The sequence below is a fragment of the Ornithodoros turicata genome, chromosome 4 (genome assembly GCF_037126465.1).
Source record: "Ornithodoros turicata isolate Travis chromosome 4, ASM3712646v1, whole genome shotgun sequence".
In the NCBI taxonomy this organism is placed as follows: Eukaryota; Metazoa; Arthropoda; class Arachnida; order Ixodida; family Argasidae; genus Ornithodoros; species Ornithodoros turicata.
The window spans coordinates 9,360,296-9,376,364 of NC_088204.1; the positions used below are offsets into that span (position 1 = coordinate 9,360,296).

Here is a 16,069-nt window from a genome sequence, read left to right on the forward strand (position 1 = left end):
ATTCCGCGGAACATTATTCTGCGGAATATTATTCCGTGCTAGTGCCGCGAAGCAACTGTGGCTATGAGCGACGTACAGAGGTGAGAGACGACGGCAGCAAGGAATGGGGGCCGCGGGGGGGGGGGGATTAGTGTGCGTCCTGGGCCGACTTCGAGGGAAACTGTGCCGACATTCGCGTGAAAAGCGTGCCGGAAGTCACAGGGGAAACCTCAGCCAGCACAGCAGGTGGCAGGATTCGAACACACCACCTCCCTATCTTAAGCGCAACAATTTTGCACGCTGTTCAAAGTACGTACTAATAAGTATGAACCGGAACGACTTTTTGCGGCGTCATTTTAGATATCGAGTCCGATAAAGTTTTGCATCACTCCGAGGGTAAAACTTTTTTTTGGCGCGGTCACCCCGTCAGAGTTGGAGGGGCCTGATAAGAAAAGGTCGGCGCGTTTATGTCTTATCGCAGCACGGGGATGCTGGGTAAACGGTGAGGCATTGGCCTGTCTATGCTTCACCATGAAGGGCTCCTACGAACACGCATGGCTCTACAGACATCACTCTGGTGAGATTTTTTTTGGCTTCTTGGTTGCCACGTGACTCCGGAGAACAATACAGGTCGATTCCCACATTGTGGATGCGACTGGCTGCTCGAGTATTCCTTCAGTTTACGGTGTTAGCCCACGCGACAATTGCTGTTGTTGTTACGAAGCGAGTTTTATTTTTGCCGTCCAAGTCTCGCCGGGGTGTAGTTTCTTCCGTGCTTCGCTGACATACTCCACTGATTAATTAATTGGCTTTGTGTTCTACGGTTTTTAGATCTTGCCTTCCTTTCTTTTTTTTTCTTTTTTTTACGTGGTTGGGCAACTTAAAAGTCACTGAGAAAATGCGACAGTGAAGAATACTAGCTGAATTCTCTCGAGGCGAAATGTCTTCTCCGAATTATTCATGCGTCACATCCAACTTAGTTACAGGGAGTAACTTTACTCTATTCTCTCATCCCGTCAACTGCACGAAAGGAACGAACGGAAAATATTGTTCCTTTGTCTTTGTAGCGAAGCGTAGAGTCGTCCTCAGAGCTGTATATAGGGCCTCCAAAGACACATTGATGATATTGACCGTGGATATCACCGTGACATTTCGTGCAAAATGTCCAGCTCCACTTTTTGAGTGTGATTCCCTAGAGTAACAGGAAGTCCCTTAACGTGGTGATTTTTTTTGCTCCTTCCCGTTCCGTTATAAGTTCCGCGTGGCTTTGCATACTCTTATGCTGCACTATTAGCCTAAAGCGAAAGGTTGGCCTCCGCAACGGTATATACCTGATTGCGCGCGAGAAAATAGTGCCGACATGTTTGACAACCTTTGGGACCTTTTACTCGACGACCGAGCCTTTTACATGGAACAAGGTTGCAGTTCACCCACCTAAGGGGAGGGTGGCAGCCTCCCTTCGATGTATCCACCACATGGTCCCTCTCTCCCCTTCCGCGGAGGGATCTCCCCGTCTCTTTTATCCCCGCTCCGTTGCCGCAGCCGGTCCATTTAGTTGGAACCGTTGGCGGAGCATCGGTTGTGTTCAGTTTCTCCAGTAGATACGTCGGGGACGCCAGTTTGGTTTTTTCCTTCTGTTTTTTGCTCCGTTTTTTCTCGTCTCTAGTTGTGGGTTTCTTCTTCTTGTTTCCGTCCCGGCTGTTCGTCCGACGACAACACTTCAGTTCTCCTCTTCCTTTCAAAGTTCCACTAGCAAGCAGCAGGGTAAGCCCTTCTCTCTTTTATTTTTTTTTTCTCTCTCTATAACATTCGGGGTTCAAGATGGCGGTGAAGCTACACGAAACTGTCCTTTAGCGGAACATTTTTGGAAGGCATTCGTCTCTGAAAGCACATTTCTCCCTTAGTCACCCAGGGATGCGAGGCAAATGGACGGTTATTTTTGCCTCCCGAAAGGCCAATTTTGAAACGGCGCACCCACGCAGCCAGGAGAGAATAAATAAAGCACGCGCCAACACTTTGAGGAAAAGAGCATTTTCGCACGGGAACGGCGCGAATGAGTGCAGTTGACGAATTCCAGGTCCAATTCAAAGTAACGCGAAGAAAAAGCCGGACTCGGGAAGCCATTCTTTCGAATATCCAACGCTTATTTCGGCCGCACCATCCAGATGGCGGCTCGCGATCGATTTCGGCATGTGTGTCCTATCGCGTTGCCATGGTGACGTCAGCGTGGGGGAAGGCTGACTCACTCTTTTGTAAGCCCAGCGGAGGACGCTCCGGGGCATACAACGTACATGATGTGTTCCGCCTCGTGTTGAGCGATGAGGATGTGCAGGTTTCCCGATGAATGGCATGGACGTTCAGCAGCAACAGCCTGGTCAACAGAACGGCGGGGGATTACACAATTCCGTTCAGACGGGCACGTCGGCCGAGGACTCCAAGACCAACCTGATCGTCAACTACTTGCCACAGACCATGACCCAGGAGGAGATCAGGTCACTGTTCTCCTCCATAGGCGAGGTCGAGTCATGCAAGCTGATACGCGACAAGGTCACAGGTACGCTAATAAAAACAAAACAAAAATTTCAGACGACAGTCAAAAGCAGACGACAGTGAGAAAGCAGACGACGAAAAAGTTCCTTTTGGTTCGTTGGCGGCACGGCGCCGTCTTGGGGGGCGCCCGACAGTACATGTATTGGATTCCAATACGACGAGATATCGATTATCGAACAGAAATTAATTTTGCTCGTTGTCATTTGCTTCTTTCCTCTGTCATCTTTGTGTTCGTTAATTTATGTTCGTTTTTTTGTTTCCTTCTAGAACAAGGCACCTCGCCGCCCATCCGTACGTAATTCCTTTCCTTGTTTGTATATTCTTATTTGGAAAGAACATATGTGGTAGTAACGGGTCTTTTGTTGGGACAATATTCAAAAATGTGAATTTTTTAACAACGACAAAACATAAGTTTTTTCATTTGCACAGTTGTCGAAGGATGGTATTGATATTTATCGAGGCAGAAAAAAAAAAAAAAAAGAAAAGGCGTGCTTTAAGGGGACCTTAAAGTGAATGATAAACCAGAAGAAACTGTGCGCTCTTGTAACTTGCTTCGTATGCAATGTGTTGTACATTGCGCAGTTTTTTAGTAATGGAATTGCAAAGGTTGCTTTGCTAAGCAAAAGTTGCGCAGTCCTCCATCTAGCAACGCTGACATCCCTCGCGGTGCCATCTATTGAGGAACGCACAAACAACCCTTTCCTCGCGCATTGGCCCTTAAAAGTTCGTGATACAAGACGCCCGTTGTCGAAGATGCACGGTTGGAGCGTTCTGGAACACTGCAACATAGACGAGGCATCCGTGCCAATCGGCTGGAAGTGAAGTTTTTACACACAGCAGCATCAGAAAAGTTGAAGGAAGGTTTCTTCTACTGCTATTATTCAATTCAATTATTCAGGAAAGTGACGTTCACTTACTGCTGGTACAAAAGAGAGGCAGAACAGAGGGCGCACAGAGCTTCCTGTATAGTCTACAGGAAGACCTCCCTCCCTCCCCTTTCTCCCTCTGCTTCTCTCATCGGACGTCCGTGGGCGCTGTGATCAGCGAAGTATCAATCTTAAAAAATGATTAATATGAAAAAGTCTGAACTGAGAGCTTAAGCTGTGTGTGTGTCATCCCATTGGCGAATAGACGAGTTCAGAAAATCCCAGAGTACTTAGCGCCGCTTTCAACTGTGGGAGTAATACGAAATTCCCACTAATTAACTAATACGAAACTATTAACGAACTAATACGAAAGAAATGGGTGGCCTCCAAACTGTTCCGATCTCTCCCCTATCGGTCCATTGTCTACGACATGTCAAGGTCAGCGAAAGCGAAATGTGAAGGATTATTCTTCGTTCCCCCGCTCAGTAAGCTCCCAGGATGCAAAGCGTGCACAAAGAGCATTGGGATTCTCTGAACTCGTCTATGCGACGTGGTAGTACACTAAACTACGGTGGTTGCAACGAGTGATCCAGACCTCCCCTACACACCAGAACAGCCCCCCCCCCCCCCCCCCCCAATGCCAGAAGGTGAAGAGCGTGTTGAAATTCCACATGGTAAAAGCTCACACGGACAAAGAACACATGCGGACAGTGTTGAATGCTAACAGCGGGACAGCACGGACACAGCTGAACGCTGTCCGCGCTTGTGTTACGATGCTGCGGTTATCAGCAGAAGGTCGAAAAAGGGAAAGGGCGAGTACATGGCCTCCTCGCACCACTTCTTTCGGAGATCTGAGCGCGGCTCGAAACGATGGTTTCCGGAATTTTTTCCCGGCTAGTACCATTGCGGTGTGAATGTACTCTGCAATAAAACTGGGCAAATCCGGCATGCGCACTCAGTTTCCGTAAAAAAAACGAAAAAGAAAAGAATGTGAGGCTGACTCTGAAAAATTTGGAGTCCAAAAGTAAATTTTAAATTAAATTTGACAAAAGTGCCCAGAAGTAATGGCAAATCCCCCCCCCCCCCCCGCCCCGAGAGAAACAGCGTTGACCCCACAATGTTCAGACAAGTGGTTCTAATACGATTTCCCTTCATGTTAGACGAAACCCCCTGTATCAAGAGCCAGATACCCTACTTGCACTTATATATATAATCCGGACAGATTGAAACATGTCGGAAGGACGAATTTGCTGCCGAAAATCTGTTTTTGTTACACACCCTGTGTAATCACCCCCCCCCCCAGATAGATTGTACCTTTTAATCACTTTCACGCTGTCACCGACACGGCTGAATCAACGCCTGGCACAGAGATCAAAGCGATGGAAAGCATTAAATACATCGGAAGATGCAAGCAAACACACTTTTGCATACAGTGAGACCAGAGAAAGAAAAAGCACAACTTTGGGTGAAAAACAGCACCGACTAACCCTTTCCACAATTTCAATCAACAGAGATTAGTTTGTCCAGCTGCTTCTAAACAATTGGACTTCTGAGAGAATTTTGTGGAGCATATAGCAGCTTGCGCTTGCTACCAGAAGATTTTTAAATTAAGAAACTTTTTTTTTTTTGCTCACTCATAGAAAGGTAACAGGGTGGCAGCAAAAGGATTGCAGAAAGGGTTAACCTGACAAAGAATGTTTAGCTGAAGCTCGAGGTGCTCGTTATTTCGGTAGCACTTCCCCAAGCAAGCAAGCAAGGGAACCAGGGAACCAGGTTTTTCTGCTCAGTTGCTCACTTGAGTTCTCGTTGGAGACGTGAGGCGCGTCCTTTTACCACGTTGAGCCCCACAATGTTCGGCGACATCCCACTGTTTAGGTTGTCTGTGCAGTCCTACAGGGGTGCTTTTCTTATTTCAGTCTTAGACACATGTCTGCACTGATGCATAATATTGTTACAATGTATCTCTAATAATACCCCCCCCCCCCGCAATTTATTGCAACACTTCCCAGTGCTTGCGATTCTGGGTAACCCACTGGGTGGTATCATGGGTCATCTTGTTTTGCATCTGCAGCGAAAAATAACCCCAACAACACATTGCACTCCTATGGATGTCCGGAGAATATCCGAGAACGGACATTCGGACGTCCCATCTACATCCTTTTTACGTCCCTTTTATGTGTGAGAGAAGGGCAGAACGAGACAGAAAAACAACGCCATTGTAGCGCCCAGGGATGTCACGTGCGGACATTAACGGATCAAAATGAGCAGTGCAGGGGACGTTTATAGGCTTTTTATATTTCTGTCGGTTTTGTTTCGTATGACCAACTTAATGTTGACAGATATTTTATGTTGACATAATTTACACACTTCTATGTTTCTCCAGAAAGACTCCAGACTCGTGCATTGGTAACGTTGTTTTATTATGCAAAACAATGCACGGTGTATATACATGGTGAATTTAGCAAAGGTTACACATTTTGATCGCGTTGTAAAAATAGATGACGATGTTTCTGGCGCTTCAAACTTTGCAGACTGATAGACATTCGCCTCAAGTTTTATCCTTTTTTTTTTTTTTTTTTTTCAAATGCTACCACTTTGTAGAAAAAAAGTTACAAGCAAAGCAAATTCTCACTCCATGCATTTCCTATGGTTTATACCGCCCGCAAACCGCCATGTTTTCCTCTGTCTGCTTCACGTTCACATCACCACGTATAGGTGGCGCTTGCCTCGAAACCCTGCTAGGGAGCCTCCATGGGTTGCTGCGGCTTCTCCGCTTTTCAGGGAGGAGACACCCTTTAACCGTGCCAACGCCGCCTTTCCTGCTCGCCCATACGCGGAGCGCGCATTTTGACTCCCAACTTGCTACGCGCTGCCCATTGCCGGCTGTGCATTTTGCGCGTTCGAGCGGCCATCCGGCACATATACACGCAGGTGATTGCATTTCTTCGGTGTCTTAGCGTAATTGTACGTTTTGGGAACAAATATCGCAACTCATCCCTCCGGAATTTTAAATCCAGCGTGCAACAAGCGTGTCAGAACTTCCTCTATGACCGCTGAAATCGGTCGTTCCACGAGTCATTTTCTCGGGTAATACCAGAGTTCCAGAGATTTTTTTCTGCGTGTACTCGTTCACAGTACCACGTACCACAGTCCTTTTGCATCGGAATTTACGCATGAAAGAGCTCCTTTTTTCTTTTCTCTATTTCTATGAACCACTGCTAGGGCTCAGTTCATCACCGTATGGTTGGCATGGGGTCGTTGATCTGTCGCCTAAAGAGCTAGGTCGCGAACCAGCGTTCGCTCTTGTTTGAGTAGTTCCTACTTGATTGAGCAAATACATTCGTTGGTGGACGAAGACAAGCGTGCGTGGAGATCTGCAGAGTGCGTTACTCGCATGATACGTCGTGCAGCGAAATGATAGGGTGCCGTGTGCCGAAGTGTGCCAATCACTCTCGGAAAGGTGCGCGTTTGTATCGCTTCCCAGCATCTAAAAAAGCGGAAAGATGTTTCGCTCGCGCAAGTAAAGAGAGCAGAATGGGAGCCAACAAGGAGCTGGTGCGTGTGCGAGGTAAGCAAGCACCTTTGCAGCGTGCAGTGTGTACCGTGTATTCTGGTAGCTCAGTGGTCATTTACGTTAAAGTAAATTAAATTGCGTTAAATCTCCGCAAAGCCACAACAAGCTCCTTGAGCTTCGTGAACACGTACGTGGTGCAATGAATCTTCGGTATATTTCGGGCAGCGTGAGAACTGTGCTACACGTTTCTTCGTACAAATGTGAAGAGGCATTCGTCTTTTATTCATAATAACGTGGGCAATAATCTTCCGACTTGTAACCAACACAAAGAAGAACTACGTCATGTAATCGTGGGCAAATTTGTACAACTGCGATTAAGGGTGCAGTTGCGACAGGAGCATATGTCGGTAAAACAACGTCGTTTTCAAGCACAACGGCAGCTGGCCTTGCACTTGAATGAGATGTTATAATAAAATCTGCTTGCAATTAACATATTTCTGTTGTCTGTACACATTCCCATGTTTCCTATTGTAATTCGCTGGTCGAGACGCGACCGCGTGTCCAGGTGCAGTGACGAGTTTAGACAAACGTTACAAAGCATTAACAACATATTTTACAACCCATGACCAGCTCTACTAGCATATATGACAGTTTTGCTACGCTAGTATCCTTCATTCTGCTTTTACCGCCTTCCTGTCGCGAAAAATCGAGAAAAACGCAACCCCGGCGCTGACGCCCAATGCGATGTGGGAGTCAAGATGCCGGCGCTCGTAGCAGACGACGGAGTTGTCGCCTCCCTGAAAAGGGGACACACGTGGAGGCTCCCTAAACCCTGCATCAGGTCCATCTGGTTGTTAGTCGTTCCGTAGGTTTTGGTTTTTCTGCGTCTCCAGGCAGCGCCACCTATACGTTGTGATGTGAACGTGAAGCAGACACAGGAAAAAAATGGCGGTTTGCGGGCAGTATAGATCATAGGAAATGCGTGGGGTGAGGATTTGCTTTGGTTCTAACTTTTTTTCTACAAAGTGATAGCATTCGAAAAAAAAAAAAAAGTATATATATATATATATATATATATATATATATATATATATATGGACAAAACTTCAGTCTGCAACGTTTGAAGCGCTAGAAACATCATCTTCTATTTTTACAACCTTTAACCTTTGCTAAACTCACCCCGTCGTCGCTTCAGAAACAAAAGACAAGTTCCGCAACTTACGAGGGCTTCATTTGAAATATGAGCAGGTCAGAGCCTGGGTTACGGCTTCGTCAATTACGTGAGGCCCGAGGACGCAGAGAAGGCGATCAACACACTGAACGGACTTAGACTACAAAATAAGACTATTAAGGTGACTATAAAGACGTGGACGGGGGGGATGTATAGTCTGATGTCGTGTGATACGTTACGCAGGTGTCTTACGCCCGCCCTAGTAGTGAGGCTATTAAGGGTGCCAATCTGTACGTCAGCGGCTTGCCCAAGTCCATGACCCAGCAGGATTTGGAAGCTCTATTTTCCCCGTACGGCCGCATTATCACGTCCCGCATCCTGTGCGACAACATCACCGGTCTGTCGAAGGGCGTTGGCTTCGTGCGGTTCGACCAGCGGGTGGAGGCTGAGCGAGCCATCAAGCACCTGCACAACACCATCCCGGAGGGCGCCTCGGAACCCATCACCGTCAAGTTCGCGAACAACCCGAGCAACAACGCAAAGGCCATTGCCCCACTGGCAGCCTACTTGTCGCCTCAGCGCCGATTCCCGGGGCCCATACACCACCCGGCCAACCGCTTCAGGTACTTCGCGTTCCTCCTTATGTCCTGTAACGACGTGTTCGCACGAGAGACATCCCTAGCGGAATATTCCAGTGGAAGAAAAAGCAAAAAAAACACAAAAAAAACTGCTGGCGAGGCATACAAAGTACATAGCAGACGACACGTAGATGGGTAGAAATCCAGCGAACCGGTAGCGATGTAGGAAGGGAGTTGCCTCAGGACAGAAGCCGCCGATATTTCGAACAGAGACTGTTCTTCTTCTGGGCCCAGAAGAAGAACAGTCTCTGTTCGAAATATCGGCGGCTTCTGTCCTGAGGCAACTCCCCTCCTATAGCAGACGACACGTACCATGAGCCCTGTCGTAGTACCCACGACCTAGATTATAGCCGTCATAGCGACCCCTCCCCAGCGCCGCAGTTTGGGAACTAGCAATGGCGCAACACACTGGCCGATTTATTTTCTCAATTGCTATGATACGTTGTACATCAACTTACCTTCGGGTTTTTCTGTACGAGCGGCGCATGTCCCACGAGAGATGCGTTCTTGCTAAGGTCGTAAATTGATAGTCGTTATTCTATTCGTTTTCATGGGAGCTGTACGGCTGTACACTGTTGTATTGCTGTCGTCTGCTACGACTGTGTGTCCGCCAATGTGCGCTTCTGCCGGTTGAAAATTCAAATTTCCACCATCCAATCGTGATGGAGATCTGCCGGCTGATGTGTAGCGGACCACACGGGCGGGTTCTTGCATAGGAGTTGCCGGTTACGACATGGTCGCTGTAATCTAGTAGGTCGTGGTCGTACCCACGACCTACTAGATTATAACGACCATGTCATAATCGGCAACCCCTATGAGGAGCCCGTCCGCATGATCCGCTAGGAGCGCTACACATCGGCCCGCGAGATATACATCATGATTGGACAACGGAATTTCGAATTCTGAACGTGCAGAAGCGGACGTACGACTACCGTAGCAGACGACAGCAACAGCTCCTAGGAAAACGCGTAGAATGATGATGGTAATAAATTTTAAAAAGAAGACGCTTCTTTTTAAAATTCCACCATGGACAACACGGATGGACAATGGACACCATGCACAATTCATGGACAAATTCCGTGGGACATCCACCGCGAGTACAAAAATACCGAGGAAAGCAGAAGTGCAAAGTATTGTAGAAACTGAGGAAGCAATAATCGGGTTGACGAGTACAGCGCCACCGCTAACCTTCAAATGTGGCGCCGGGAAGGGGTGCCTATGACATGGTCGCTGTAATCTAGTAGGTGGTGGTCGTACCCAACGAGATAGAGGGAGAACTGAGTGCGCAACCGCCTTGGCGAGGCTCCAAGCTTTGATGCCCGTAGGCGACCCTCTCATTTCTCTCTCTCGCACTCCTTCTGTCAAGGCAAAAACGGACGAAGAGCGAACCGAACGACCAATGAAACGCGAGCGCGCAACGCAAGTTGGGTTGAAGCGGCCGTGGGACAATCAGCGGAATTCGATATAAAGACGGGGTGCTGACACACAACGTTCCAAATTCCGCTATCTTCCCACCTCAATGATTTCTCTGGTGGTCTTATTCATACATCCCACCATCACGCTGTCTGCTTATGTGACTATCATAGTATCTCTTCCGTAGGCTTAGTAAAAATTGTTGGCGGCATTACGGAACCAATAAATGCCACGGAATTTCGAAGCGTACGCGCGCAAAGACGCTCACCGCATGAGTCCCTAATGTCCGCCATTTGCGAATAAGGCAAGGTGAGGTAAACATGGCGCCATCCAGGGTGGCTTCAAATATGGCTGCCGGTTTATCTCTCTATTACCCTCTCTATATCTCGTTGGTCGTACCACACGTATAGCAGACGACACCACCAGCCCTGTCGTCTGCTACGGAATATCTTGTAGCTGAGCCGCAGGATATTCCCCTGTGTTATATGAGCACGACGAGACATTACCATCGAGCGCGACATCAGAAAGCTATCGCGTTTTGCGCATCTTCCGCTGGAATATTCCGGAGAAGTATCGCTCGTGTGAATACACATTAACTGCATCCCTAACGTTTTTTATGCGCGGAGTTTAGCAGGTATTCCCCCCTGGCGGGCGACTTGCTGGCCAACCCCTTGTTGGCGGGCAACGCCATGAACGGCTCCGGCTGGTGTATCTTCGTGTACAACCTGGCCCCGGATACCGAGGAAAACCTCCTGTGGCAGCTGTTCGGACCTTTCGGTGCCGTGCAGAGTGTGAAGGTGATTCGCGACCTGCAGACCAACAAGTGCAAGGGTTTCGGCTTCGTCACCATGACCAACTACGACGAGGCCCTGGTCGCCATCCAAAGCCTCAACGGGTATACGCTCGGAAACCGCGTGCTCCAAGTCTCCTTCAAGACCAACAAGTGCAAGTCGTAAAGGATTCAACAGGAGCCTTCTTTTAAAAGGTCTTTTCTTTTAAACGAACCCCGGGAGGCGTCCTCTTTTTTCGCTAGTCACATATTTGCACATAAGCCTGTGTGGATTTATGTTTGCGTGATCCTTCTAGTCTGCGTTTATTGCTCATCTATTTATTGCTATTTATATCGCCCCTATTTATTGACTGTGTAGCAAAGTAACTACGCGACGACGTCCGGTGGATCTCAGGTGTTTAAGGCACCGCGTCTTCTTTATGTTGTCCCATTTTGTGTTGATCATGTATTAATCCCGGGGTTGGCCGAGGTGCTTGCATGGGCGGGTTGCACACACACACAAACATACAAACATCTTTTTTTTTTCTTTCGATACCTTCAAACTATTTATTAGGATATAGCTGGACTTAAGAAACTAAAAGTGCAATATATATATTTGGGGGTTGTGAGGCTCATTCCAACCAACCGTTGTGATACGCAATACATTCCCGTCACTGCATTCCCCTCAGTTTACGGCTCGGAGGACGATATGTCATTCTTATTGTGCGTCTCGGTGTTCGACATTCCAATTTTCCTATATTTATTGTGGTTGTCGTCTCTATAAAGAGGTACTCATCATTTTTGGGCTCCCGCAGAATTCCAAAGGTGCTTTTTTCGACGGAGCACGCCATTATCTTCAGCTCACTAATAGAACTGCGACCGTCATTATGATAGACCCTTTTATCTCATAGGGTGAGCTCAGAGTACTTAGTATTTAATCTCTCTATCTCTCTATCTCTAGTGGAAGTTTCTTTCTTATCGTTGTTCTTGGGTGTGTATTCATTATCTGTTCGTACTACTTAGGCCAAACACTTTGCTTCTAAATGTTTAGTGGTAGTTAGTTGATCGCTGGGTTTTTCAGTTTTAAGTCGGCGGAGAAATTCATTCATGCTCGATTGGTCGATGGAATAAACGCACAGGAACCGAAGGGCAAGTCAGCGAATAATAAAACGACAAATTTTGGAACTGTTATAACCCCGGCATAGTTCTTGACTGTACTGCAATATTTGTACTTTTCCATGTTAATAAATTTCCAATCTCTTGGAGATGCTCCTCTATTGTTTCGTCGGACACGAAAACCTGGTCTGTACCTTTTTTTCTGCTCGTTCCATTGGACGCGAGTGTGTGTGTGGTTATAGCAGCTAGAGCCCCTATAGTAACAGGCGGGGGACAACCCCGCGTCTGCTCCCTATATAAGGACCCCGTGAACATCACAGCTGGCGATGTGTATTCAAATGTAGAACCTGTTTCGCTTTCTTTGGAAGTTACGCATGAGAAAGAATAATAACGGTTCCCTTTTGTTATAAGAGCGAGGCCGTGGCGAATTTCCCGTTCATGCTTTGCCTTGTTCATGTTCAGCCGCGCACAAGATTTTCGCTGGGCGTTGAGTTTTCACAGCGGTACTCATTATAAAAGAAAAAAGGGTTCTCGAAAACCTACAGTGTTCCAAAGACCAGGCCTGCAAACCTGGCCTGCTCCCGTGGTGCGCTGGCAAGACGGGTTCTCATTTGTCACGGGAAAGCTGTCGTCTGCTACATTGAGCCTCAGGTCATGAGCTGCCTATATTTCGAACAGAGATCTTCTGGGGCATACCCAGTTCAGGAATAGTCACAGTTCGAAATATCGACAGCTCCAGACCTGAGGTTTCCCTTTCAATATACCTTACAAATCTCTCTCCTTACAGATCTCTCTCCTTACAGATATCTCTGTAACGAACCACATTTCGATGTCGTCTGCTACGTATACAGCGCGGCGCAAATTACGTGTACCACTATACCTTCCTCCTCCTAGGTCGCTGTTGTCGAAGGTAACTTGTGAGGTGACTCACTATTCCATTTCCCACATTACCCAGCTATTACTTATTATTATTATTGTTATTGTTATTATTATTTATATTTCTACCACCGGTGAAACTCATCATCACTTTACGAGTGTACAGTTCTCAGAGATTTTCGTTGGCATCAAGATCTTGTCGAAAGAGGTTGTGAAAATAAAGTCAGATGAAGTGACAAACGAAGGAACCCCGAGGGTCCCCTGGGGTGGTCCGCTGTCATTTTCGTGCTATATACAGAAAGCTGCCCGTGCTATTGCCTCTGAATCGCGGTTGATTGCGGTCCTCAGACTCCTCTGGGAACAGCAGCGAGAAGCTCTTTGTATGCCTTACCACGAAGCCCGCTATCGGAACGATATGACAGGATGACACTCGAAGCTATTTTTCTCTGTTGTACGTTTCGAGGAATGCACGGCTGTACAAGTAATCGCCATTCCTCTTTGCTTTATGCGAGTCTCGTGCACTGTGCATCTTTTACCACGTTGATTAGGATCCCAGTTGGTCGATTCCGACATATTCACGGGGTACTTTGAGGCTTCTGTTGAGTTTGGCCGTTTGTGTGTTCCAGCTCAGAACGATTACTTTCCATCATGTATTAACCATGTGACGGAAACGTTGTTACACCGGAAATATAGCAGGTAACAGAAACGGATATATCGCACACTCAGAAAACCTGAAACATAAACGGAAACGAAAATAATTTACGGTAACGATTCGGGTGCTGCAGGACCCGAATTATTACAATCATTTACTGTATCATGTACAAAGATTTATGAAGCGAACTAAAATTAACAGAGGAACTAAAAGTAAAACAAACCGTCTGGCTGGAGCATGCAAGTAAATAGAAGGAGCATAGTTCTCATACGCTTATGGTGACTTGCAAGTTGCAACCGCGAGAAACGGTCGCGGAGACCATGTTTATATTAGCTGTTAAAAGAAACCACGTATGTATATTTTTGAATAAATATTGTCTCTTGTGTGCACGTATCCCTAAAGTCCTCAAAATAGACCCAGAGTATATATACGTAGAGGTGTTAAGTTTTGTCACGGTCTCAAAGCTAAAACAGAGAGAGAAAAAAAAGCTTGGCATACCTAGAAGGAATTTCGCGCGATGGGCGAAAAATCGCGTCGAACTTCGTCCTCGAAAACGTAGCGATGAAAACGTAGGAATCATCGCTATACGAGGAGTAAACAGGACAAATTAGAACGCAACCCTTCAACGTTGCTAATGCAAGGGACAGGCGGTGCAAATGGGAAAGACTCATTGTGTCGACTCCAGTGGCATTTGGAGCGTAGCTTTTCCGAATTAGCATTTAAATGTGGCATTATTACTCGGCTTCCGCGTCGCGATCACCGTGGTATCATTATCTGAGAAGAGGTTTATGGTATTGCGTCCAACATATAGATGAATTTGTAGGGTACAAACGCTATGACCAGTGGAGTTTCGAGTTCCCAAGCACGTGGGTGGGGTGGGGGGAGGGGTTGCAAAGATTGCGGTGGGTGGAAGGGGTCATTACAAGGGGTACATCATAACAGCTTAAAGTGCCACTGCGGATTAAATTTCTTGTCTTTTGAATCCCACCAATGTTATGTTACTGAAACATTCTTGTCTCACTTTGCACTTCTGCAAAATATTTTGGCTCCACGTGACGCGAAAGCTAGAGAAAAATTTTTGAGAACTGTGACGTCATGTTAGGCTCCGACGGAGCGCCCGGCTCTCATCTGGTAACGCTGTTGCCCTTCGCGTCTTTCGGGGGGCTTACTTTTTGCACTTCGTTAGCGGAGCCCCACGTGACATATCCTCCAACCGCTCCGACCTTCGAGAAAACACAAGGAGGGAGAAGACATCTCTCCCATTTTCCCCTCTTTTATGGTGGGACTCGGGTGGGTGGTGTTTATCGTCTCTAGTCTAGTCCCACCATACCTCTTTCGATCAGCGTCACGTGACTTTTCCACCACGTGACCCTCCCCGGAAAATGTCGTCGTTGCTAGGAGACGAGTGCCCCCTCCGGAACGTGACATCTTGCAATTTGTGGGCTTACGATTACGTCATCCGCTCCTCGTGTCATCATCGGAACTTGTGGAGGCTCAGCGGATCTTCAAAAACTTATAGAAATGCACAGCATTCGTAAACAGGATTGAAATTTTACCTATAGAATCGTTCAGGCAGTACTTTTCGTGGACTAAATAAAATAAACGCTGTTTTCCGAGTCCGGAGTAGCACTTTAACGTATCGTTACCGGCATGTGTCAAAAGCCGAAATAGCAAAGGAACCCCTGCAGGGTGAGCATAGGTAAAAAAGTTAGAGGGGGGGGGGGCTGTTACCAAGTGTTTAGGAGTGTAGGGGGGTCCGGATAAATCACTGGCTATGACGCATAGTGTTATACCATAAAGGGTCAGGTATTATGAGGAGTAAAGAGTACTGGCCCGTGCTCTGGAGGCGTAACCAACGGTGAAATTCACTGATGACCATCACGGACATCATTCAATCATTCACCATCGCATCGTGGTCGTGGAGAATGTGATGTTGATTGATGGGCTGCATGTTGAAGTTGATGTCGAGCGATATCAGCTAATGAGATCCTGAAAATAAGTTTAAATTTAAGTGGTGATCTACTAGTTCGGGGGGATAGACCCCCCCTCCCCCGTCTTGGCTGCGCCACTTGCCCCGTGGTCGACTGGAATAGCAGGGGCGCATGCTATTCTTCTATGTGTGGCCTGCGTGGTCCATTGCCACGACCACCTGACGGTGAAAGGGTGATGCGGACACAAAACGCTCTAACACAGACAACGTAAATACACCCCTGGTGCGGACTCTCGTGAGACTCAAAAGAAAACGGAACATGAACATTGAAAACCATGTGTAAAAAAAGGAAGTGTCAGCTGGCCATACCCAAATCAAGGCAGTCCAAGCAATCTAAGGCAGAGAGCAGTAAGGGAGGGTATCTCAAAATCTCGCTATATTACTTATCGTCACCTGAACGATCTTCAGGCGCTTGCCGGTAGTTTTTGACAAGCTTTGTGAAAGGCAATGATGCGCCTCCTAGAAGTCATGTGTGACCTGGCAACAATGTGCGAAACAATGCGCACCAGGGGGGTCGGACTCGGCAAGAAAAGTG

The 16,069-nt window shown here is 47.2% G+C and overlaps 1 protein-coding gene across 3 annotated transcripts; it reads left to right on the forward strand.

Moving 5' to 3' along the window:
• Positions 1-485: 485 nt before the first annotated feature.
• LOC135390991 (ELAV-like protein 3) lies at positions 486-12,165 on the forward strand. Of its 3 annotated transcripts, none has more exons than XM_064621032.1 (6): positions 486-556; positions 2,312-2,533; positions 2,797-2,820; positions 8,158-8,261; positions 8,324-8,703; positions 10,763-12,165. In XM_064621032.1, the coding sequence occupies exons 1-6, from the start codon at positions 511-513 to the stop codon at positions 11,085-11,087; spliced, it is 1,101 nt and encodes a 366-aa protein (XP_064477102.1). In that variant the 5' UTR covers positions 486-510; the 3' UTR covers positions 11,088-12,165. The 3 variants fall into 3 exon arrangements, with proteins under 3 accessions (XP_064477102.1, XP_064477104.1, XP_064477105.1); XM_064621035.1 differs by lacking the exon at positions 486-556 and adding an exon at positions 1,519-1,743; XM_064621034.1 differs by lacking the exon at positions 2,797-2,820.
• Positions 12,166-16,069: the final 3,904 nt, after the last annotated feature.

Bases quoted from the DNA above. Each gene is read 5' to 3' on its own strand.
- LOC135390991 (XM_064621032.1), top strand. From the start codon at position 511: ATGAAGGGCTCCTACGAACACGCATGGCTCTACAGACATCACTCTG. The intron at 557-2,311 runs GTGAGATTTTTT...GAGGATGTGCAG, and splicing joins GCTCTACAGACATCACTCTG to GTTTCCCGATGAATGGCATG. The intron at 2,821-8,157 runs GTACGTAATTCC...AAATATGAGCAG, and splicing joins AGGCACCTCGCCGCCCATCC to GTCAGAGCCTGGGTTACGGC.